Source organism: Acanthaster planci, linkage group LG08, assembly GCF_054643075.1.
Source record: "Acanthaster planci isolate LZ-2023a linkage group LG08, COTS_SCS, whole genome shotgun sequence".
Taxonomy (NCBI): Eukaryota; Metazoa; Echinodermata; class Asteroidea; order Valvatida; family Acanthasteridae; genus Acanthaster; species Acanthaster planci.
In genome coordinates, this window is record NC_141784.1 from 12,964,709 (window position 1) to 12,990,340 (window position 25,632).

General features: G+C 41.6%; 3 protein-coding genes across 14 annotated transcripts in view; 2 read left to right on the top strand and 1 right to left on the bottom strand.

The window, feature by feature from the left end:
- The window catches only part of LOC110977346 (inositol hexakisphosphate and diphosphoinositol-pentakisphosphate kinase 2-like), a 51,351-nt gene extending 45,911 nt beyond the window's left edge, over positions 1–5,440 (top strand). For all 9 annotated transcript variants that reach the window (XM_087139774.1, XM_087139766.1, XM_087139769.1 and 6 more), the window contains 2 exons: positions 705–857; positions 1,656–5,440. In XM_087139774.1, coding sequence (XP_086995900.1) covers positions 705–857; positions 1,656–2,290 — 788 coding nt within the window. In that variant the 3' untranslated portion in view covers positions 2,291–5,440. The remainder of the gene's footprint in view (positions 1–704; positions 858–1,655) is intronic.
- Positions 5,040–12,563, bottom strand: LOC110977337 (uncharacterized). 4 transcript variants are annotated; one of them, XM_087139776.1, is made up of 6 exons: positions 12,477–12,563; positions 10,890–11,144; positions 8,875–10,108; positions 7,821–8,023; positions 6,569–6,815; positions 5,040–6,096 (listed from the first exon to the last, which is right to left on the bottom strand). In XM_087139776.1, the coding sequence occupies exons 2-6, from the start codon at positions 11,100–11,102 to the stop codon at positions 5,780–5,782; spliced, it is 2,214 nt and encodes a 737-aa protein (XP_086995902.1). In that variant the 5' UTR covers positions 11,103–11,144; positions 12,477–12,563; the 3' UTR covers positions 5,040–5,779. The 4 variants fall into 4 exon arrangements, with proteins under 4 accessions (XP_086995902.1, XP_086995901.1, XP_022087038.2 ...); XM_087139775.1 differs by having other exon boundaries at positions 12,379–12,555; XM_022231346.2 differs by having other exon boundaries at positions 12,314–12,555.
- Positions 12,564–12,698: 135 nt separating this feature from the next.
- myo1b (myosin IB) overlaps positions 12,699–25,632 on the top strand; it is a 40,638-nt gene continuing 27,704 nt past the window's right edge. Inside the window, exon 1 of the mRNA XM_022231344.2 lies at positions 12,699–12,941. The gene's annotated coding sequence lies outside the window, so the exon portion shown is untranslated. The remainder of the gene's footprint in view (positions 12,942–25,632) is intronic.

A 25,632-nucleotide genomic window follows, 5' to 3' on the forward strand; every position in this document is an offset into this window, starting at 1 on the left:
GGAAATATGGCAAAAAATTTCTTATTTGCCTTTTCTTTCTAAGTTTCCTCGGGCCATTCGGCAACTTACTATGCATTTTTGTGGAACCTTTAATTTCATAACTTGATGGAATGACAATGAGCCATTTTTAGAATGCACCTTTTTCCATGTCCATTGTATGGTGTGTTGCATACGCCACCATATCCATTTTCAAAAGCATCAAAATGATTTCACTCTGAAAATTCATTGTTTCGAGCAAAGATTGCCGCAAGTGACGGTGAAAGAAATTACACACATCAGGGTTCTCATGTTCATGGAAAAAGCTAAAAAAACTTATCTGAAAAGTCATGGAAAAGTCATTGAAATTTAGCAAAAAAATAGGGTGTCCTGCAGTCCTGTCAGAGGAAAAACGTCACAGGAAAATCGTTGAAATCAAGATTATGCAAGGGTTGTTTTGATGAGCCATTTTGATGTGATAATGGAATAATCATAAATTTACAGGCTATATCCTTGTCAGTCTGTAAGTAGTGGCTATGGCTGACTTTAGTTCATATTACTAAACAGTTTTACTTGGTAAAATGGCATTGAAATTGTCACATTCTAGTCCTGGCAAGTCATTGAATTTGGTTGTCATATTTGTTTCGGAATCTTTGACATATGCTGGATTTCATTTTCCCTTGGAATGGTTTGCTTAAGATTGGGGATTTTGTTTGTCACTTATCCAGACCACATATCAGCCAGTGGCAGCAGGAGTGGACTGTTGGGAGTCCACAGTGCCCCGACCTTCCTTGGAATGGAAGACTCCAATCCCAACGATGCCAACTGGGTGGTCAGTCAGGAAGACCTGCTGCGACGGGTTTCCCATTCTTCGGCCCAAGGTTAGATGGCCCAAACTGCTGCACCATTAACGGCATGGTGTTCAGAAAAGCGGTCAGTCGGTCCAGCAAATTTCAATTGCTGATACATCCATGGCCAGCTCAGGGTGGTTCAAACGTGTAGCAGCTTACTTCTCAAATGTGTCTGCATGAGGAGTTTTGACCAACTCTTCCAACTTAGAATGCAAAGAAACAAGTTTAAAAATAAATGCAGAAATTCTTGCGTTCCTGTGTTAGGTTGTGTGACATTTGTGGTTCTTTAACCCCTTCACACCGGGATTCTTTTGCCTGTGAACTGGGCTGCGGTAAGCCCAGTGTGCAAACTCTGTCTAGCAGCAGGCCCACATTGAAACCGCAGGTACATGATGAATAGAATGTATGTGTGGTATGCACTAATCCTGACACAAAACCGTGGCTGTCGACGGTTCCTGGATAAAGGGGTTAATATCAATACAATGATGCAGGTTGGCAAGATTAGTTTTTGACTGAAGAGGTCAAAGTAATTGGTCAATAATTTTTGTGCAATATTTCTTAAAGGGGGTCGTGGGAAATGGGTTTGTGAGAAGAGTGAAAGAGTTACCTCAGATATTTGGAGTAGTCCACATTTATATTTTTAACAGTAAACAGGGGGTTTCAAGTATCATTTTGTTTGTATCCAAGAAATCAAGAAAAATTTTGAGGTTTCCTATCAGATATCTACTTCATTGTCTGTGCGTTATAAAAATTTTGCATCTGAGCAAAATAGCTGATTTCTCTTTCATGCCTCACTGGGAGATGTCAATTTTATTCTTGTTTTTTTAGGAGTACGACTTGATCACCAGATGAAGGTGCCATCTATCCTTCCACTGGAGACACTCCACAACCACCTGTCCCTGAGGCAGATGGACGCCTTCCTGGAGAACTTCACCCAGAATGGGGCCCGGACCCCAGAGACCTTCACGCCGCGCCAGTCCTTCAAGCTGAACACCTTCACCCCCCGGCGGGTCCAACCCACCCCACTGTCCTTTGGCCGGGAGTCGGACGGCTCCCTGTACAGCCGGTCCACCAGCAACCCCTCCTCCAACACCTCCAGTGCCCTGCCCTCACCCACCGAGAGCAGTCCGGGCAACTTTGACTTTAGCGCCTTCATTGACAAAGTGCGGCGAGAGGACCGGGGGCGGGGGTACGACGTGGGGAATGGCCAGGACAGCATTGGGCCCGCTTACCTGGACGGCGAGGAGGAGGGCAGGGACTCCACCCCCAGGAAGTTGAGAGGGGGCAGCAGCAGCGACTTGGGCCCGCTGGATCTCATGGAGCCAATGGAGATGCAAGAGACCGATGCACCGAAGCCCGGAAAGCTGGGTAGAGGACAGTGCAGTGGTTTGACCGTGGACACGAAGTGTGCTGAAGTCAGTGATCAGGAAATGCAGGACCTTCAGACACCAACTAATGTTTGAGAGACGCAACGCCTGCACAGAACAAAGTACTGTCAAGCAAACCAAAGCTCAAATTGCAGCAGTTGTCAACTCTACAGAGTAGTGCCAGCCTCAGATTTTGGAAACAGAATTGCTGCTCATTATGTGTACAGTGGAGTGTGCAACCATTGTATACTTACTGTCTGTGTGCACTGACACATACACCTGCCAGTTTGTTTCCAATGGTGACTCTTGGTCTTGCTATATATTGCTCTGGCTGTAGCCATTCATCCATCAGTGTACCTCCAAAAACTGTGAACAGTTTTCAAAATTGGGCCAGCTTAACCACTTGATGCCGGGTGATGCATGAACACACATAATTTCTTTATTTGTTCCTTGGAGGACGTGTACACTCAGATTCTTTTTTCATTTTCACGATTGACGTATTAAAACTTTGTTCGATGTTGGGTCAACGCACAGTTGCAAGATTGCAGAATTTGTGGGTAAAAAAACTGCTACTAGCAGCTTTTTCAGGTAAGAAAATCTGATGTTAACTGGTTAACAAACCACCCCTTTGCATGGTTGTTACTGTGCTGGTGCCAATGCTGTGAGCAGATCTGAAATTTTGAATATATTTAGGTTTCAGTAGTGACCTTTGTCCAAGTGAGTGTTAAACAAAACTGAACACAAACAGAACTCTGTATCTTCCTCAGCTGTGGTTAATTTTATAATTCCCTCAGTGTTGTCAGCCATATCATTAGGAAGGCTTTCAAAATTTAGAATGACCCTGCTTCAGTTTAGAAAACAGCAGTTTTAGCTTATGGTGAGGCAACATACAATGCACATGTTTATTAGCATTTTCTTTCCACTTCGCCTCAGGAAATCAGTCAGTCCACTTCCATCATCTTTCACAAGTAAGAATCAAACATCTGTCCCAAGATTTATTAGAATGGAAGCAGAAACCCTTTAGACTTTATTCATGAGTCAGGTGAATTGAAATTGAGAGTAGAATGAAATTTCATGACAAATTGGTACCTGTCTACTCTTCAGATACACAATTGGTACTCGGTAATAGTTTAACATGGTAAGGAACCATTGAAAGGATGTGGAACACAGTCCCTCTATTTCAAATTTGCAATTAAAGTTTGTGAAACGTACATTAGTGTCTTAAGCTAGATTCTGAAAAATATTCAAAGGGAGGCTTGGAATGTACAGCGATCATAAAATAGTTTGGTACCATTCCATTCAACAGTTCACAGTTTATAAAGAGATTCAGGGAATAAGATTAGAATGGGTGCCTCATGAATAAGGTCTATTTTATGGAATCGCTAAGCAGTAAGTTTTGCACACCCAATTGATTTACTAAGTTAGACTTGGTCGGCGACCAGTCTGAAGTAGTATACCCCGGACATTTTTGGCTGGCAACCTTTCCTTTGCTAAGCAGATTTTTTTTTGCATCTGATTAATGGTAAATTTCTACGCAGCTATGTGGAACTGACCCTCATGCATGCCTGCCTGATATATTATGCATGGATTCATTCAACAGCCATGTACATGTACACTGTACGTGCTTAACCACTTCCTGCCGGGGGCTCCGGGATCGGAGACGTATGGTTTATATGCGTGGCCGGGGTCTCCGAACTCGGACAAAGGAAACAGGGCCCTGTAACAAAAGACCGTACTCCGAACAAAAGACCAGGCTGCTGGGCATTACCGGCATTTTTCGCTCTCAAAGTGGTGATAATCCAGCCTTGTTTTGAAACCCTATACCAGGGTTTGGGGCATTGAGAGCGAGCGGATTACCACCGGGGACAAAAGCGCTCCACCACCGCAGCGATGAGCCACACAGCACCGCTGCACGCTAATCTTGCCACTATTGAAAAGAGGTCAGGAGTGCACTGAGCCAGGTTCGTGAACAAAAGACAGTTATATAACACCGCACAATCTGGGCTCTGTTTACAAGGCTGCAGGCCTGGCTGAAATACTTGGGCGTCAATGAAGGTCACCTATCAACTTAGAGTAGTGCCTGAAGATTACTTCGTGCGGCTATAAACGACCGTTAAATGAAATGATGAATTTTTGAAGGATTTTGGAAATGGAAAAAAATGATAGTCATGCCGGCCCAGCATCATCAACATTGAAAAATGCCCCGGCACGAAGTGGTTAATCTATCTATTTAAACTATGTTAACTTGGTTGCATCTGTTTACTCTCACTGCAGCGGAACCCAGAAAAGGGCAAGATGACAGTATATATATATTTCGTCAGTATTCCTTTCCTTTCTGGTATTTTATGTATGGGTCAAAAATGGTCCATGCGCATTCAATAATGTTTTTTTTGGGGGGGGTGCAATTTGAATTCATGTTACACACTTGTGTTTTTTATGGCAGTTCATGGACCTTGTAAGCACAGATTTGGTTTGTAGTGTCTGATCTGCCCAAATCTTGCTCCAACTCTTTCTGTTTGATGGACTGTCTTGTCTTAACACTATTTGCCCATGTCTGCACAACCGGTGTTTGCTAACCTAAGAGTGCGCAAAAACTAGTGCCTGTGTTCATCAAGAATTATACAAAAGGCATGCTCATCACTTACTTTTTTTGCCTCTGTTGTAATGCTGTGCTAAGGGGTTCATATTGCAACTTGTAGTGAATGTTGGAAGCAACAGCTGCAACCTGTCACTCCATAGAAAAAATTACCCCATTGCTCCATTTGGATTTTTTTTTTTAAAGAATTTATATACCTGAACTTGAAAATTTGTCATTTTGGTCTAGTGAACAGCCCATAGGATTGGATTGATAGTACTCTCCTGCACTTTATTTATTGCCACAGAAAAATTCTAAAGCAGTCTTCATTTGTAATAACAGTTAAGCATTAAACTTGACCACCATCAGACATTAGGTAGAAAATTATTGCTTGCTTGCTCCAAACTTCAGTAATGCAACTCAAAATCTACACCATTGTACACTAAAAGGCACTTCATGATGGGATATTACATAAGAGGTTAAGCTTTTAACATTACAGTGTAATATTTCATTTTACATATATATACTTTTATCAATGTGTTATGTAAAACAGGTTTTTAAAATTTGCTTGACATTACCTGACACATCTTTGGGTATTTTCAAAGAGTTAAGAAAAAACATATTCATGTATAGGAGGTATGTTTTCTGAATAAAAGACAAAGATCTTGAAATAGGAATTTGTTATTGATTATCTGTTTGCAATAGAGTACCGAGGTGTGACATCATTTTGAACCATGGAATACATGTGCCTGTTGGATCACGTGCTAGTTCTCACACTAATGCCGTTTACTTACATAACTGTGCATGTGACATCGTCATTTCTGTATTCTATAAACCATGTTATATGTTTTACCATTCTCATGCAAAACACTAACATTTATGTGTGCCACATGGTCCTGTATTAAGTTTCTAGAATGCGGGCTCCTCTTTGCAAACATGTCACAAGAAGTCTATAGCTGAGGTTTGTTAAGGCCCGCAATCGACAGGAATTTTTACGCCAGTATTCACACTCAGAAGTAGCTGACCATTAGGAGCAGGAAACCGCAGTACAGCACAGTCACAGCCACCATCAGCCCCAGAACTGCGCCCAGCCGCCACCCCATGTTGGCAATCTGCCCCACCATGACTCGCTCCTGCCGACCCCACCATCTCCAGTGGTGCAGTCCCCCCCTGTTGTGGCTGGCCAGCATCTGATTGATCCACAGCGTGAGAGAGGCGGGCGTACGGTGGCCGGGCAGAGGGTAGAATCTGTTGAGTGCTTTCCGTTCGGCCTGTTTGCGGTGTGCTATCAGTCGCGGGAAGGATTCTTCAATTGCTGCTGTCAACTCTGAAGAAAAACGAAATCACAGTTTAAAATTCTTTGAGGATTTATGTCCATTTAGATGGAACTAAGAATTGCAGTTTTGGTTGGTCCAATGTGTTCTTCCCTGCATAAAATGCAACATGGTCATGGTCATCACATACAGGTAGTACAGATATTTAATTCTAAAGTTAATTAGTTTTCTATTAAATGAAGACAAAGCAGGAACTGAAACCTTGCATCACTCAACTTCACTACGGAACTCTAACTGGTAGAGTCCCAAAACTAAATAATATAAAATAAACATGTCATGATACTCTTGTCAGTAGACCACACACTGCCATCCACTCAATAAGCTCGGTATACTTTTGGACAGTATACGTCCGCTTTGTGTAGGGCACACTGCTAGTTTGACTATCAGTGCTGTGCTCAATTCAAGTACGACAGCATCTTTTGGAAAAAATTGCCGAACTCCACTTTTAAAAACTGCACGACTCACTGTTGTCAGGCGTGGTGCTTTGTATGCTCGTTCGGCAGAGTGGGCAGGGTGTGGTGAATGTCATCTGGGTGGTGCAGGCCAGGCGACGCAGGCAGGGCTCACAGAAGACATGCCGGCAGGGCAGGCAGTGGTGGGGGTTGAGGTAGAGGTCCAGACAGACAGGGCAGGTCAAAGCCTCGCGGACCGACGCACTGGACAGAGAGGTGTCCAGGAGGGCCGAGATCTTGGCGGGGTCACAGTCGAGCATCTGATCCGGGGTAAAACCAAAACACAGAGAAGTCAACTCTGGCACAAAAGACGGTAACTTTTATTCGAAGCAGTGTCCTGTGCCCAAGAGCGGTAGATCTGTGGCAATGAATGGGATGATGATGATGGGGAAAAATTCTTGTGAAATTTCCGAAACGTTGGCAATTTAACGAGAAAAAGGCAGAAGGAGGCTAGATAATGACGGAGCAAAAATCAAAGTAAATAATTTGTACATACCCTACACATTTATGTCCATTCCGAGTGGCTTGCACTATTAATTTTCTGTGCAATACAAATTTACAAGAGTTGTATTTATTCACTATACCCCTCTTTTCACCACACTGGTAAATACTAATTTTACTGTTACGAGAAGTAACATTGGGACATGGACGTTTAATTACTTTTTATTACTAAAAATTGAGGGAGACGATACCATGATTTATCCCCCCTTCCCAAAAGTTGAGGGATGTACTCTTCACATGTCCTGAAGGACTCATTCCACTGTCTGTTTCAAGTAAGTGAAAGCCAGTAACCAGTAGCCACACTCTGTCCAAACAGGGTCCAATAAAGACCATAAAATGTTGTTGCCGAGAAAAACATTCTTTACTTACTTACTTTTTACTTCACTTAATGTGAGGAATACAAGGTAATGCACATGAAGTTGATGGATGGAGACCCCCAAGAAGCACAGCTCGTCAAGTACTGGCCCCATGTATGCACATTTACAAACATTATCACAAATTAATTAGAAGAAGTAAATAAACAGATGTGTGCATGAGGGTATTTCCCGTCTACCAACTCCACAAAACAGACACTTTATTAGCAGTAAAAAAATTACCAAGAGCTGCAATGTTTTGTAGAACAACAAACATAAGCTAAACACAGGGTGGGGCATGCTGCCCGCGAGCAGTGCTCTACCAGTCTGTGCTTGGTACGAGACTCCTCTGAGTAACATTTCCACCATGCAGTTTGGTGTATTTGGGCCCTGGTTGATTACATTTCATACCTCCTCCTCTGCGAGTAGTGCTCGTTCCTCCACCTCCTTCTCCTCCTTCCACCGCTCCCGCCTCCGCAGTTTCCTCCGGGCACTCTTCCTCTTGTTCCTCTCTCGTCGCTGCGCTCTCAGGACGGCTCGCTGGAGGCGGGCCGACACGCCCTGGCTGTCATTGTGGTTACTGTCCTGGCTTGCCCATGCCCCATCTGTATTCTCTGGTATTGGCAAAGCAAGACAAGAACTGATTAGATTGGACCAGTGATGAAAGAGCAGGCTTATGGTTAATATGGGAACCGAAATTACTACACCTCATAAATATTCATGAGGACATTTTAGCACATCATTGGCCAATTTTCCGAGTGTCCAGGAAACAGAAGTGATACTTGGCCAGATGATTTCACACCGGTGAGTATCCAGCTTTCTGCCGTGGGGTATTTTTTTCTGGTAGCACCAAAAATTCCCCCGGAACCCACCTCATAGACATATAGTCTGTGACAGGTAATTTTAACAGAAACAGTCTCTTGTAGTTCTTGCCAGACACATGGAACTCTTAGCTCAGAAACAAATTGTACGTTGGCCTTGCATGCATTGTTTTGTCAGTTTGCTCATGAATAATTTTATGAGGTGTAAAACAAATACAGCATGGTTTATTTCGCTGTCAGCCTGACTACCTCCCGACTCTTCACATCAGAAGGTTGTCACGCTTACTCACAACTCAGGACTGGTGCATCCCTTCAAACCATGCTGTATTAGTATACTACAGCCCCCCCCCCATAAAAAAGATCATGGAGAAATGTCCAACTGATGAGTGGAAGGAAAAACAAACAGAGTAACATTTCCTGCTCATGTTTAATTGACATACATGTTAATGATAAAATCATGAATCTGTCAAAATCCACTCCTAAATCTGGCAGTATTTTGAAGAAATCTGGACTGTTATAACTTTACAAGGGGGTTTGATGATATGTCGGAGAGCTACTGCATGGTGATGATGTGGACAGATGCTGAAAGGCACAGAGATTAGGGGAATGAAGCAAAGAGTCATAGTGACTGTTGTCATGGTTACCATCCTGCTGCTCGTCCGTGTCCGTCTCACCCTCCAGCTGATTAATGTTGTTGCTCCTCTTCTGGGTACTTGGTGACGTCCCGTCCCTGTCCCGATCAAGGTCCGACAAAAGTTCATCAAGGACGCCTTGCCAAGTTTCGGGCAATGGAGTGTTCAGGGTATCCGTTAAACCACTGCTGGCCTGTTCTGAGTCACTGCCCTCATCTGAATGCTGTAGGTTGAATGATTGTCGTTGAGCAGCTTGGGCATTTCTGACTGGTTGTTTGTTGAACAAATCCTCGCTATACAGACACAAAGAAGTGCTCTGGTTTGACTGTTGTGACTGAACTATCCTTCCAGGTACTTCTTCATCTGAAAATTTATCAGTTTTCATTGTACTAGGGTCGCTTTGTGTGTCACTGTCATTTAACATAGTCACATCACAAAGTGCATGCCCTGTTCTGCTGCGCTTTGCCATAGATACATCATGCCCTGGAGTACAGAAACCAAACTGTATAATCTCATCAACCGAGCTAGTGCCTGGAGTGCAGGGTGCATACTCAGCATTAGTACACGTATTTCCATTGCTGGGTTTTGGCCCTATGTGACTGTTTCCAAGGGTCTTCTCGGAAAATGGTGGGCCATCCCTGCACAGTGCTGTCCTGAGTGCTGACCGGTTAACTGGAACTCTTAAAGTTGCTCTTACTTCACAATTCATACGATTGTTTGGGGTGCGAAGTGCCTCAATCGCTAATTCGGAATTTCTTGATGCTGGCTCAAAGTTTGATGTATTTATGGCTCCTTTGAAAGATGTTAGTTTATGCTTTTTGGAATAATCCTCAGCTACAGAATTCATGCTATTCTCGTAGCACAGATCTTGGTCAGCATTTACCGATGTGTCAGACAATGATCTGGCCTCTAACTTGACCCTATTGAAATGGTGATGACCCTTTGGCAGAGCACTGCCACCGTTCTCTCTGAGATGGTCACTGCCAGTTGTCACGGCAACTGTCTCCAGGGTGCTCACTGGAGAAGCTGCTGCCTTTTGACCTTTGACCTGTGATTGGTTCGCCCTCCTCAGATATGCTAACATGGCCTGGGATGCCTCTCGGTCGACTCGGCTGCCGATGATGTGAATGCAGGACCTGGCCTGACGCCGATCAGCAGAGCGCCTACTGCTGGGGGTCAAGAAATCAAATGACCCCAGGCGACCCCTGCACTTGGGACAAGCAAGCTTTCCCTTGGTCCACCGGGCCTGTGCATAATTAAAGCAAAGAGCTACATTAAATGACTATTGTTTGATATAACACACAACATGCATGCAATATGAACCCTACTCCAGTTTATGCAAAAACCTATGGAAAATAAACTTTTTTACACTTTGTATGACTTTTTGCATAATTTGTATTCTAAAGCAACGCATCATCAAAGCTGATATGCCAGAAACTGAATTGCACCATCACTGTGTAAATTACAATAAAAGTTTCTCAACAGACAATTTTGTCCAGTTTTTGGGTGCGATTCATCAATTATTCACTGATTTTGTATTTCATCCATTGCAAAGAGAAAATAGATTCTGCCAGCACACATAGAACATGACAGATGGCACACACTAAAGCACTAAACCAATTGGCCAGCCTGAAAGCAACAATATAGAGCAAGATTGAATGATCACTATGCTTATATAGTTTGACCACTGTCACCCAAACGATGGGTGATTTGTCCCATTTAATCAACAACTAAGCCCTGGGGCATGGTCTCACCGCTGGTTATCAACAACTGATTTAATTCATCAGCATTGGGGGAAACCGTCATCGCCATGGCGTGTACATGCCATCAAAGTTGCAGCCAATGGCAAAAATGTGAGTAATGATGAGATTTTACAGAATAGATTGACTAGGCTGATTCCAGTGTGACTGTATTGTGTGTGTGTGGTTTTAAACAGTTGCCTGATGGTCAAACTATAGTCTGTGCCTGGCTTGCCAAATAGTTGGGACTGCTGCTCTGGTGTTGGGGTGCAACATCCACGTGAATACCTCTCCAATCGCACTCTGAATCCATGGTGGTATGGCATCATTGCTGATATACCACAGTGCACAATCAGATCTTGACTGATTCCCATGAAGCTGCGGTGTTGCTATGCCATCTGGCAGGGCAGATTGAAGAACATTGGCAGCACTGAATAGAAACTGTCGACAGCGACGACACTTGAAAGATGGATTGTCTTTTAGGTCTGCTGATGAAGCCATGTTTTCCAGAAGCTCAGATCGAGTGGTAGCCTAGCCTGTGCTCTGTTGAGAAATGCATGCAGAGCACACTCGGGGGTACACATTCAGTTGGAGGGTCACCATTGTTCTCGGTGAGGCAGCTTGACCAATTAAAAGGTGGGCTCTATCATTTTCTCTTTCATTCCCTCTCGCCGTCAAATGAAAGCTACATTTTAATTGGTCGAACTGCACATCAATGCTAGTGACCAACTACAGTACAGCTTTGATTTTATGGTGCAGGTTTGAAACCCTCATCAGATTGCATATTGCAGGAAATGGTCATTTCAGAAATATCCCGACTGTGTAGTATAGTGGAAATGTAGGGGACGTGCCCCCCTCCCACAAATTCCCACAGTTCACGATTTTGTAGATAATTTTGCCATCTGCCTATAGCCTACAGTTTCTGACTCACAGTTCTGAGACTGTTTCGAAAGGGAACTTAAGTTGGAGATTTTATGCAGAATCGACAACCTGTGCAGAGCAATAGGGTGATCGTGCAGATCGGCCAATCATGGGTGCGTAATACTAACATGGTTACGAGCCTAGGATTAATTCATACCATTATGCACCATGTAGACTATACATAGTGCAATGTCTGATATGCATGCAAGGTTTGAACTTCGACGAATCTCTTTGCGTGACGGATATTATATTACGGGGCAAAATATATCATCGTATTAAAATGCTAAGATGAAAAACTTGGAAATAATTCCATATAGGCCGATGGCAATGCCAATGGATGCCACTTATTTTTCCCAGCAGCGACCTACAAATATTACAGCCAGCTGAAACTTTTGCATACCACCATGGAGGAAGGAACACATACCACTGAGGAAGGGGCTAAAATGTTGCATCCTGACTCCACTTTTCTCATCATATATCATCTCAATAAAGTCAGTCATTTATGCTAGAAAGACACGAATTCTGAATGCATGGTCCTACAGGTAAATTTAGCAGGGAAAATATCAAAGTTTGATCACCTGAATATGTAGATATATGTCCATAATTAAGCCTTATCGCAAATACTGCATGGGTGATTTTACACAATGGTAGAAAGGCATAGCGGGAAGGAAAAAGGAGCAAACATTGCCCCCTTTTTCCTTCCCACAATGCCATTCTACCATTGTGCAAAATCATCCATGCAGTATTTGCAATAAGGCTTATACTGTTATAGCCTATGTAGGCCTATGTACCTTAGTCCATGCTTAGCCTTAGCCTAACGTTAGGCCGCCAATTCAGAAAACTGAATTTTTCAAACCATGCAGTCAGTTTGTTGTGCACAGGGTGTCAAGTGGCGTCCATATTTGGAATTCTTTCCAAAACCTTTCCGTGAAACACTCTTGATGTGGCACTTACAAAATCTTCTGGACAAACGCCATTCCGTGTTCGTCACGTGAGAATCGCCCAGCAGCTGGAATGTATATGTATATACGTATACGCGTTGATTATATTTTTTGGTGGCAGCTGTTCGCTGGTTTTTAATAGTGCGCCCTCTCATGCCGCGTGGACTGAAATTGGCCAAAGACTGGTTCCGGCTTCAAATGCAACAGATGCAAACGATAATTGATGGGAAACCATTACCACATGTATTCCGAAGGGAACACACCTGCACGCACGGACGTGACAGCGCGCGCTACCGGTATAGGCGACTCGGTGTACTCACATCATATCACGCTGCCCCGAGGTGCGGAACAAATGTTGGAAAACGGTTCAAAATAGTAGCTATCTTGAGCTTTGGTGAAGGATAACGCAGTGTAGAACGGCCTGTTTTACTTCAAAGAAGTGAAAATTTTCCAGCCCTTAAAAACGCCGCAAAATACGGTAAGTTTGTCGCTGAAAGAGAAGGGGTTGTAGGCCTACTTAGAGAGTCGACCTCGACCGGCTGTGAATACTTGTTAGGTGAATCATGCTCGGCGTGTGGGAAGGGTTAGACGTTTCGCGTGTGGTTGATGCATTGAACATACTTATGCACGTATGTGGGAGGGGTAAAGATAATTAGGCCTATTAATGCTGTACGCGGCTACAAGTACCGGGGGTGAGAAGTGCAGCTAAAACTGTCAAAGGAAAGTAAGCTGTTGCTTTGTTTTTGTTATTGGAAATGAGAACAAGTTCGAAAATTAAGTGTTCGAAATAACTCTTGAAAAAAGCGTGTTTGTGTCTCTTGGTTCCAGTATGGAATTCATTTCATAATCAAATCCATCCACTATCAATATGAGATTCCACAGTGTTGGTAGGAAGAAATGACACATAAAATATGGTGTTACCTGCCTTGTTTTAACAACCATGTGCAATGCTAGTGGTGCCAAAATAATACAAGTTTGAAGAAGTTTGTGGATAATTCTATCATCTAATTCAAGAGATGGTTATCTAATACTCTGAAAAGTGATGGAGGAAGGCTGTTCTTTAGGCATTGACTGGCGCTTTTTGAAAAGCATGACAAGAACTTTTTATTGAAAAGGTGAAGCTTAAGTTAGAAGAAAGCTTGCTTCTGAAATATCTCCCAAAACAAGAATTTTGAATGCCGAATTTGTTTAGAGGGTTTTATCACATGCAGTACATGTAGTTAGATTGGATCATTGGATGGATCTCTCTAAATACCACATGTAAACATATTGCCTTCTATACATACATGTAGTTAACCCACAACTTGAAAGGAATCACACAGAATTTCACAGATTTACTAATTACCTACATGTAAAAAATCTGTATACTTTTTTCATATTCTCAGTCACTGTTTGTGTCCATTGGGTTCAGGCAGTGGCACTCACAGTTTAACTCTAAATTAATGTAATGTAATGATGAGAAGTAATGTGATGATTGAATGCAAGCTCTTCAACTCAGGTTGAGTTGTCATTTTAAGCCTTTCATTTTTGTGGGATATGATATGGTGCTTTTCATCATTGAAGAATTCAAACTGTTATAATCCTGACCTTTGTTGTCAACAGGAAAAAAAGGACCTGTTCATAGTACATGTACATGTAGGTGTGTATGATGACAGGCATTATACTGGGAATCCACTGAATTGACTGCATTTAGTTTGTAGTCGTATTTCTGCATGAATACAGATTTCATTGAACCAGCAATCAACATTTCTCTCTGACGCAGTATCGCAGACGTGTACATTTTACAATGCAGGACCTAGTTTATGTTGAATCAGTGGGAAGATACTCTAGTTAATTAGTCAGGTCCACATCTGATGGAGTTCCCAACTTTCTCAGATTAATAAAGGGGAACTTTAGTGCAGATTTTTAACATTGGAATCCCAGTTTGATAAAACGTTTTCAGTATTTACCAGTTTAAAGAAGCAAAAAGAAAGTCTATAAAAAGTCCACATCCTGTCATAAAAGTTAGTTCATGAGAGACATTCAACCACTGGAGTTTCCTTTTCTGTTTGTTGCTTTTGTGATGTAAACATGTGTGGAGAATGTTAATCATTCAACCTTTCAAATAGCAAAGTTCATGAAATTTTGTGCCTTCACAACAACTCGAAAATGATGTCGCGGAACACTACTTGCTACAACCGCTGGCCCTGCCCATGACCACCTTAGTACAACACAAATGGTTAACCTCCACAGACAATCATCAATCCTATATGTACTGTATGCACACAGTTATGTACAATGTATATGTATAAACTCTATAGTTTTTGAATCGCTCTTGCCTGTGGACGAGTATATAGTATGTATAGTTGTCATGCAGAACTATATCCATGTAGAACTTGGTGGAATGTACTATAACCTCCTCAGCTTTTCAACATAGGAAATCCCTGCATGTTTGATAAGCAAAGATTGTTGATTTGAATGTGGGAAAGAGATTTTGTACAGTGGCAGTTCTCCACTTTATGGCAACACAGACAAGATCTTGAACAGTATAACAGGCAGAATTTATACAAAATAGTAGATGATATTAAGTTTAAGTTCTTCAGTGGTAATAGTGTAAAGTCAGCAAAACAAAATGACACAGATATACACGTAAGCCCAAATAACACTAAGTGTTCTTTTATCGTCTCAATTCTGTTAAAATTCTTACAGAAACAGAAAGGGGTTCAAGTTGTAACTAATCCTAATTGTAGAAGGACAAACTTGGCACTGTTTGCAGTGCGTGAAATAAGGCCTAAAAAGTGGTCTGATAAAATGTTCTAATTTTTTTACTCTGAAAAGTTTCCAGAATGTCGTCCAAAGCACAAAACGGAGTAACGAAAGAAGAATTTTGCTCTTGTGACTTGTATGTTGCAATATTTCCTCAGCACAGTTTGTCCGACCACAGCATTGTTTTGCCATATCATAGAGCTATTAAACAAGCAGTGTGTAAATGGTCAGATACCAGAAGTGGTCAGAAAATGGCTGATGGTCAAACTGTAATTTATACTCTGTGGGATTACTATACACTGTACTTGTACTGTACATGCACATGTTTACATACCAGGTAGTGTTGGACCTTGTACTAGTACCACAAATAAGCAGTGGGCTCCCACTGTGGGCTATCCACCCCACCCGCCTTTGTGATGATTAGTTAATGGTCTACTTTATTGCATTTCTGCTGGCCATAATAAAACTGGTCACTGCAGCCTGCAGGTGTGTTAGATTTGAATTTACCTGTACCTGTAGGTCTGTAAATGTCCTGCCAGACTTGTGTTCTGTAGTACCGTACTCTGTACATGGTACTTCGTAAATTGTACAGTATTTTGTTGGCAAGCATGTCTAGACCACCTTGGTTAAAGGTTATTAACTTCTCTGCCAGTGTTTGTCCGAGAAAGGGCTGTGTGTCCTCAACACTTCCCATATTGTATGCAGTTTAGTGTGGGATGGAGCATGGAGGTAGGAACCTCCATGGATGGAGTTAACATTTCTTGGGTGAACTTTTTTTGTTTTTGAAATATGCCAGTGCCTGTGCAGAGAAGATGCTAGAACTCCAGTTGGAGATCTAATATTTTTGCACTGTTGATGATACATGTATCATCGGTAAGTCTTGGACTTGTCAAGGTTTAACAGTCAAGTGGGAGGTACATGTATACTGGTACGTGTCCATGAACAATGTACGTACAGTAGATGCACCCCCACAAATGACACTTTTCATAATCATAGTCTCTGGCATACATGTACCTTAAATTCATTGCTTTCTACTGGGTACATTTCTATAAATTCCTGCTGACTTTCTCAAATTCATGCATCAAAAGAGTTCTGGATATTGACATTGTTTTCTTTCAGAATATTTGGGAGCATTTTGAGAGAAACTCCCGCGCTTGCACGGACTGCAGACATATTCGGTTTACATGTAGTATGCTACTACTGTACAGTATACAGTATTTGCTTCATGTGCATTGTGTGAGGAAAGTGTGCCCTGACTGGAATGTGCCATTTGTATTGTGACAATTGTGCATTCTGAGGATTCCCTACAGTTTCCTGCATTCAGTCCTAAAGGAAACCCTTCGTCTGGACCTCTGCCCTCTCTGCAATGAATTTGCCTCCCACTGGTACAGGTATTTTGGCTTTGTTTACTACTAAAGTGCCTTTCAGGGTCACTCCACCCTCCCCCAAAAGTACTTCCCAGCCCAGTGGTGCAGAACCAGAAGTTTGAAATAGTACAGACTGTTAATTTTTCCGGGTGTTTTCTGTGGACAAAAAGCTGCAGTGTTGTGTGTTCAAGAATCCTCCAGAATGTACATGTAGCAGCCATGGAGAAGTTACCGTTCTTTTGCTCTTATTTCTCCATAATAGTGGTGGTAATTTTGTTAGATTCAGACAGTGCTTCACCTGAAACTGTAAAAGTTGAAATTGTTGCTCACCATAGGGGTCAATCGTAAAATTAAAACGAACCGAGTGTTCGGACACCGTTTTAATCCTGCGAGTGCAACTCAATAGTGGTTTATCTCTGTTTCTCGGGTTCATGGTGAACTGCTGCTCATTCAGCGCGCGCCAGAGTTAGACATGTACAGAATTGTACACTAAAAGTACATTCGTCTATAGGACACATGAAGTGTTTGTGCCATTGGAAGATACTTCACCTCAGTTTGTCTGAAATAAAAATGAAATTTTCAATAGGGGCAATTCACAATAGTCCACCACCCAGAGATTTGCAACGCATTGGTCCATCACAGTGCGCAAAATCTGTCGACCCAATGTGCATTTGGGAAGGGTCAACAGATTTCAAGCATTGTGATTAGCCAACACGTCGCAAACTCTTGGAGGTGTACTATTGTGAATCGCCCATATTGTTCAATGAAATGGCTGAATGAAAATGCAAACCACGAAAGGTAAAAATCGCAGAACATGTCAAAATCTGCATAACCTAATGTATACATGTACATGTGCAGCAATAGTACATGTACATTGTAGCCCATGCTACTGTATGTTGACGCGCCTGCAGAATGCTGGACTACAACTACCAATGAAAGTGCTCTAGACAAAAGCCTTTGCGTATTAAAGTGTGGGTCATTTGGCTTAAACAAGAAGCATTTTAGCTAAAACCTTTCAGAAACCGTTCTACATTGTAAAGTTAACACCATGTTAGTTTAGCGCTTAACTCTCACCTCCGAGGTGGTTTAATTCACCGTTTTGTGGAGAAAAAACTGATTCGGTGTAATTTTGAAAGCATTCAAACCCAGTTTTAGCAGAAAAGTTGCACAGAATCAGTTCAACTACTATTTGAAGGGAATTTAAAATGGTGTCTGAATGCCCCCACATACCACATTTCCCCTCACTCCCCCCGGTACATTACAGTACATGAAGATTCACCATGCACTGACTGTGCACAGACTGTGAAATGTTTGAGTGGGATGTGAATGTAAACAGTGTACATGTACACAGCAAATATCACAAAAGTTTGTGTCACTGTTAACCACCATCATTCCCAGACCAGCCCAAAGTTGGTTAATTATCGGTACATGTACGTCGGGTTTGGAGATACTCTGTGTACATGTACTTCAAATTGGTCCAAAGTGCAGATGCATATTACATACTGTTCATTGTGCTTGCATGTGTAAGAAAATTTGTGGGTTGTCATGGTGGTGGGATTTGTACTACTGAAGTGTACTTCATCAATTAAAGTACATGCTTTCAACCAGAAATATGTGGTACCTCTGCCTACAGTAGTTTGAGAAATGGGTCACGCATGTACATCTATGTATACATGTACATGTACACATGAACATGTGCATTCACACATTCTCCCGTTGTATTGTGTGCATGCATATAGACGTATTTATTATGTTTGATAAGCTGATTGCACCAAAGAAAATGATTGTTGAGCCCTGGTGACATTTTGTGGGTGTCATACCTGGTACTGAACTTTTAGTTACCGTACTTACTTAGGTACATGTACATGTAGTTGTGCAATGTATTCAGTTTGCACTGATCAGTGCCCTAGGTTCTGTTCCAGCACAGTAGTTTTCCTTGGGTTTGTGCTTTTGAACAAGGTACATGTACACGTACGTAGCACCCAAAGGACCTGATCACAGTCTAAAACTGCATGGTTCCAAATTATTGGATTAGTTACTTGTAACCAGCAATAAAATTGACTCTAAAAGTTTTGAAAGTTGTTGTTGAGAAACTTTGAAACAAATTAGTCTATGTACGTGAAATGGTGACGCTGCATATGTGCATTCCTTTATGTGCACCGGCACCTTGCTTTTGGTGGTATGCACGTGTATTTTAGGACCCATTACACTTGCAGATCAAAGATCAATGCCTCAAATGGCATGCAAGTAGCCACCAGACAAGCAAGAGGTCCTGTACTGGCTTGAAAATCTTGACGTACATAAGACAGGATCAGCAATGTATTGGGGGCTACATAGGACATCTACAGTACAATCACCATATTCACAAACCAGGACCAACCCCTATTAAGGTTTCTTGAACTCGAACAAAATGAAGTAAATGTGGAAGACATACATATACGTGTACATGTTGCCTCCCTCCATGGCTGATCCACAAGGATCCATCGACAAATTTTTCCTCTTTGCTAGCTGGGAAGCAAGTCTGACTGCCTTAATTTGTTTTGACATGTAGAAGTTTTTAGCACAGCAATACCTGTGCAATACCACAGTAATCAGTGTGGATGGATTTTGGCAGGTCCAGAAAGCTCCTCATCAAAGGCAATAAAACAGGAGATTACATCAACTGTCTGATTTGAAAAACTGTATTTGCATTTTATTCCCAGATTACCTACAAATATCAGACGTGCAGCTTTTCCTCAGATCAGCTGATTTCCTCATTTTTCACTTCACGCTCATGCCATTGAAAATTGAAAAGCACTATACAAAGTCTTGTAAAGATTGGAATTTCCCACTTTTGGGTCAAAGTCGAAGTAACTTTGCGTGTCAGAAATATTTGATACTGATTATGGTTTGGTTTCTTCCATTTCAAATTTTCTTTCTTTTTCCCCCCAGCATATTGCAACCATGTTATAAAGAAGTATGCATGCATGTACATGTACATATGCATTTGTTTACAAATTAACATATGTGTAGGGGTCTCTTTTATAATATTTATTTTATACTGTGATATGCATGTATACATGTACTGCTACATGTACATACATATACATGTATATGAGTACATACATATATATGCCCATACATGTGTGGGTACATGTATAGTGCTGTGTGCTTGATCAAGACTTGCACAGCTCAGGGTGTAAGTCACTGATTTATCTGAAGGCGTGTTCATTTGCAAGGTTTAAAGTCCACTCTAATAGTGCAGGATGTGTCCGGTATTGACTTTCTCTTGAGATCATCAAGATCTAATAGTCTACATGTACCTGTACTGCCATTGGGCTATGGTTCTTCATTGTATTCACATCATACACAGGTACCAGTGTGCAGTTCGAATGGCATATTCATGTCCAGGAGCGGGGAGGATAAACGGATATCCCTTTCCCTCAAAGCTTCATTTTTCAGGAAAGTCGTTTTTGGGTACACGGTTATCAGTTTCTGATAGTTTCATGTGAAAAAAACTTTTTTTTTTTCATTTAAACATGGTGTGATTCACTGAGTGTGCATGCATACACGTGCATGCATGCAAGTTATGCACCAGCACATTTTTAATAAGTGTGACTGTCTTTACTTAAAGGTGATGCCGCAGGGTTCAACATACTTTTTATGTGTGCAAGGAGTACCCTTGTTGTTATTTTGACCCAGTTTACACCTAGCTACACACCGAGTCAGTATGAAAAAAAATTCAAAACATTCCCTACCTGTCGGGTACAGTTTTGTACTTACATGTACAGTGTACATGTACCTTATATTTAGATGCTAAGTAATTTAGGAAGCAGACTACCATTTTTGGGCCCTGCATGTGCATTTACCATTTTATCCTGAGCATGGTGTTTTGTTCTTTTTGGCATGGCTGTTCAGCATCTCTGCCTGTAGCAGCATAACAGGAAAGATGGTTTTTAGATGATGTGTAATTCATCACCATGACAACATGCATCTAATTATTTATTTAGGGGGCACATGTCAACTGTGCTTGTGGATCTTTGATCGATGGGCATGTTGATTTCCGTATAATGGAAACTTCCTTGTATGAGTATTTGACATCTTCGTTGTCAGTGTACACACATTTCATGTGATCTCATGCAAAAATCCTGTTGATAATTAATGAATGGAGGAAACTTGATATACTCGATGTATTATTCATGATGGGTACGTCAATTATGTTGTAGAAAATCTGAAGCAGTATGCAACATTGTGTCATGTCCACTGTGAGCACACACAAGTCTGAAATAAACTCTTAACTCTTCTGGCTTTTTTCTCCCGAGGAGAAAGTTTTTAGGATCATTTGTGTAATTCCGGCACTGGTTCTTTGCATAAGGTCCAAGCACTGTCTGTACTTTGTGATATTTGGTTGTTTGTGGATCAATGGATGCATTCCGGTATGTGAAGGTCCATCAGCTTAGTTAAACTGTTTTCACAGTTACAACAAGGGTTTACAAATACGTGTACATGTACTATAGCAGTAAAGGCTCCTCTCATAGCTTTGTCACTGGCAGCACTTGGCCTTTTTGTTGTGTTAACCACTGGACTATGATTTGACCATGGAGGAAGGACACAGAAGGAGTTTGAACTGCCTGGGCTCCACTGTATATTTATGTAACATCTGGCTAATTACCGCTTTCTAGCATGCCCAGTATGTCCATAGCCAGAGTGCAGCGCATGCTTGCTACTGGTACGCACCACCTGTTTTGCAACCATAAGCCCCCTTTGTACCCCATGATCATCGCCGCAAGTTTTTGTTGGTAATCTGCATCCCTAAAACGTTGTGAACTGCAGTATAGGAAATTGAATATTCATGCCATCGTTGGTGCTTGATATGATCTGACAACAACATCGAATTTAGTGCTTGTGCAGTTGCTTTTATTAGGCTGTGTACCCGAAGTGTTCATGTGCAGTTGTTGCCCTTATCGAACGCTTTCTTCTTGATTTCTTTTAGGAATAAATAGCAAAGCTGTTTGTAAGATTTTGAGTTTTATTTGAATCATTTTTGTCATGGAATTTACACAAAAAGGTACATTGTATTTTATAAGATCTCCTGATCACTCCCTGTGATGAAACAGCTCATTTTGTTTTTCGTGAACTTGACTGTCCTGTGGTGTTCAACATGTTGTTGGCTAGTCTTAGACAAACTCGTACAAAGACTTTAAAAACTGATGTTTTGGAGTGACAAAATAAAATTACAAACATATGCATGGATAATGGAGAAGGCATCAAAATCCTTAAAAATTATTCATAACAACAAAAGTAAATCTAATGCTACATGTAGATATTTTCTCTTTCTGTCTCCTGGTCACTGCGATAGGTTGTAGTTAATTCCAAAGAAAACACCACAAATATTGTTACGATATTACTGGCCCCACTTGTCCAGCTAAGCTGCAGGCAGTAATCAGGCATTTTTGGAATGTTTACTATTGTTCGTCTGACCGGGCGGTGATGATCATTGAGTACTTTGATGTGCCAGAGTTGTAACTCCTTCTGTGTCCTTCCTCCATGATTTGATGTTATCACCTTTTCAGCATCCGGGGCGTGCCACCCATGCCTTGACTATGGTGAGCACTGGCCTTGACAACTGGCTCTGGTGCTAAGACCACTGCTGCCTTGATGGTTTGCATAGATTCAGGGCAGACTTCAGTGGACACATGTGTACACATTTACATACATGAGCAGTTCACATGAATGAATTGGCCAGGTACTTTTGTTGTACCTTGTACCTGTCTGTGAGCCTATTTTAGAGTGGGTCACAGGGGTTTAAAGTCAGCTGTTTGAGGGATTGTTTGTCTGACCTCGTCACAAGGGTCAGATATGGTTCACCGACTTTTTTTTTAGGAGAGCAAAGTTGCTGGTGGGAAATCATATTCAAGTAGTGTATAAACTGAGGGCATGTTCTCGGTTGTCGTTGAAGTTTAGGGATTGGGATCCTCACTTCGGCCATAGTGCTCTTTTCTGTGTTGTTCAGTCTCTGGCACTATTTTGCATAAAATTTAAGTCATTTTTTGCTTTGTTTGGCGGGTGGGTGGTTTGGAGCTGGGAAAGGTTGTCTGACTCTAGTATCGGTACATGTGCTATGTACAGTCTACATGTTATCCCATCATCAGATGTTTAAGTTTGATCTGCATGGTAAATGACATGGTTGGGGCTGACAAATGTTACAAAGTGGTCAAAGATCAGCTAACTGCATTTTTTTTAATCCAGTTTTTAGCAATGATAGCGAATGGTAGCTGAAAGTTTCAACTCATGAATCATACCGGGAAATATATGGGAATAGCTCCCTTTTTACCATAACTCGGATGGTGAAAGATGTCATACTCGGTGAATTGTTTGCTTCCTTGGGGTGTAGTCATACTCAGGGTCAAGAAAGTATGGTGCATATAAATAAACAAACAGTAGTATGGTACACATGGCCAGACATATGACTTGGCCTACATGTACATGTACATGTAGATACCTGTTGTTTACTCCCGTATAAGAGGGAGATCACTAAGTGCACATTGCCAAATATGGTATAAAAGAAAGGGCCCATGGTTATAAAAGCAAATTCTTGAAATAAAATGTCTGACCAACGAGATGTGTCGCCTCTGCATCGGGACCTGGGGTTGCAGCAGCAACTGTGTTGTTCTAGCCACTCTGTCGTGGCCATTCATAACATACAGAGCCCTGTGTTAATTTCTCTGGATTGCTTTGTCCACCACCGTAAGTTTTGATGTGGTTTGATCGTTGGAGATCTTACTTTATAGGGGTTGAAATTAACCTTTTTCTCCCAGTAGTCAGCATGACCAGTGCTTCAAAATTTCCACTGGTCCTGCTGACAGTCTGGTGGTCCTACCAGAACCGGACAAAATTCTGTAAACTGTGGCTGCAAATGTCCACGTTTGTTGTGATACATGTACGTGTAAGCAGGGGTCAAATAAAAAATCGCCGTCTTCTTCCTCATCTGTGACTTTTTCTGTGTCCTTTCCAGGGTGCTGATATGGATGCAAGCGGATCGAATCCAATGTAAAATTGGTTGAGCCCTAGACGAGCGACGACTTTCCATCAGCTGCTGAATTCGCACATGCAGCCGCATTGAGCAATCCTTGTTAGGGCACTTACATGTTGATATACCAGATAACTTCTTGCAGTCAAGACTAGGGGCGTTTGGATTAGGCTTAGACTTCTGTTTCGCTGGTTCCCGTCAGGTCTGGAACATGTGGTTTTCAAAATTGCTTTCAAAATGGATGGGACCAGTGAAATCAAAGTCTAGAGCGTTTTGGAAATGAGTGGATTCGGCTTAGACTTTGGTTTTGCTGGTTCCAGCCATTTCGAAACAGTGTTCAAAACCACATGTTCAAGTTCTGACTTGAACTAGTGTTGAAACTCTGACTGGAACCAGCAAAACTGAAGTCTAATAAATGCCCTTGGTTTACCCAGCAAACGATGCACACATGTGGGAAACTACAATTTGGATCGTTCTTATGTTGCATTGTCAGGTACACGCAGCACGCAAAAATATAACCTCATCCACCACGCTACTAATTTGGGTAATATGTACACAGATCTTTTTTTGAGTTCTTCAATATTTTATTAAATTCGTCGAGTACATTTTGTACCAGCCCAATGGACCACCAGTTTTATTAGATCAGCTGGTCTGCCGACTTTTCTGCTGACCTCGGGCCAACAGACCACCATTAATTTTGACCCCCGCTTTAGCGTCATAATGCTAACATGTCTGTTATTGGTTAAGCAGTATCGTAAGTTCCTTTCAGCCAGCCACCAGTGTTGCTATCAGATGCTGGTATTAATTAATACATGTACATGTATGTTGTAAGGTCTTTCTTGTGAAATATAAATGTCAATAGTAGTCAGTGTCTATTCTTCAGTCTCCTCTTCATTGCCTTGTTTATTTATTTCTACTTTATACTGGGCGGCCCATAATCATCCTGTAATTGGTGCTGCATACATTGTTAGATGAGTAGAAATAAATTAAAATAATACCAATAAACTGTTCACCCTATGAAGAAGAAAATATGTACGAGTACCCTTAAGGTAGAGAATTGTATACATGTAGCTGTCGTGTCATTGGGCTTGCAATTCAACTACTCTTTAAATCTTGTATTTAACCCTCAAAACACGTGAAGCTGCTTCTTGCAAACAATCACGCTAAAGTTCTCGGCCCTGAAAATGGTCTCTAATATAAACCAGTAGTGGTGCACTGACAGTATTGGATATGATGACCACCAAGTCCATGGGCCAAGTGGGAGGTTTCAACTGCCCCAACATTCCCCTTCCCTACAGTGATGTACCATTGAGGAGTGTGTGATGGATTCCTTGCACAGTACTAGTATTGTAGAGCTTTCTAGAAGATTCAAACAAGTTCCTCCGGGAAAAAAAAATGCCTGGAAAGTATTACTTGCTTCAGAGAGGCATGCAAGGAGACATGAAATGCACATATGTGTAGTGCTATATAAAGTTTGATGTTGCTTCCACAACTGATGTAAAGTTAACAGGAATCATGATTCCATGGGGCTGTACTGGAACTTGTGCATCATTATGTTAACAGTTTTTTCAGCTTCCAAGGTAAACATGATGTATGGACTTACTGTACATGCTGGAGTGGCCACTGGCCACACATCAATGCTTTTAGAATGCAATTAAATAAGCAGTTACTGGTGCATGTAGCTTTGTTGAAGGAAGTTTATGGTCTGGCAAGATTCAGTAAATGTTATCCATCTGTGAATCTCTGTTCATACAAAAGATAACATCTGGACTCCACATGTGCAGACGTATACATTAATTTGCTCAGTCTAAACGTTGGGCACATTTTCCCTTTAATAATTCAAGTTATAGCAAAATCTGATTGGCAGCTGATGAGATTACAAGTGCCTTACATGTACAATAAGTTGGCACGAGAGATACATATTAATGCAGTGTGGCATTTACATGTATCTTCTGCCAAAGACTTGTTTGTATTGAAATATTTGGGTTTTGGGTGAAACATGCTTAACTGAAATGGATGTATACATTGAAGTGGTGTACATGGGTACA

Coding starts and splice junctions, on each gene's coding strand:
- LOC110977337 (XM_087139776.1), bottom strand. CDS start 11,102: ATGGCTTCATCAGCAGACCTAAAAGACAATCCATCTTTCAAGTGTCGT. Junction 10,109..10,889: donor TTCAGAGTGCGATTGGAGAG/GTATTCACGTGG, acceptor AATTATGCACAG/GCCCGGTGGACCAAGGGAAA. Junction 6,816..7,820: donor CACTACTCGCAGAGGAGGAG/GTATGAAATGTA, acceptor ACCCCGGATCAG/ATGCTCGACTGTGACCCCGC.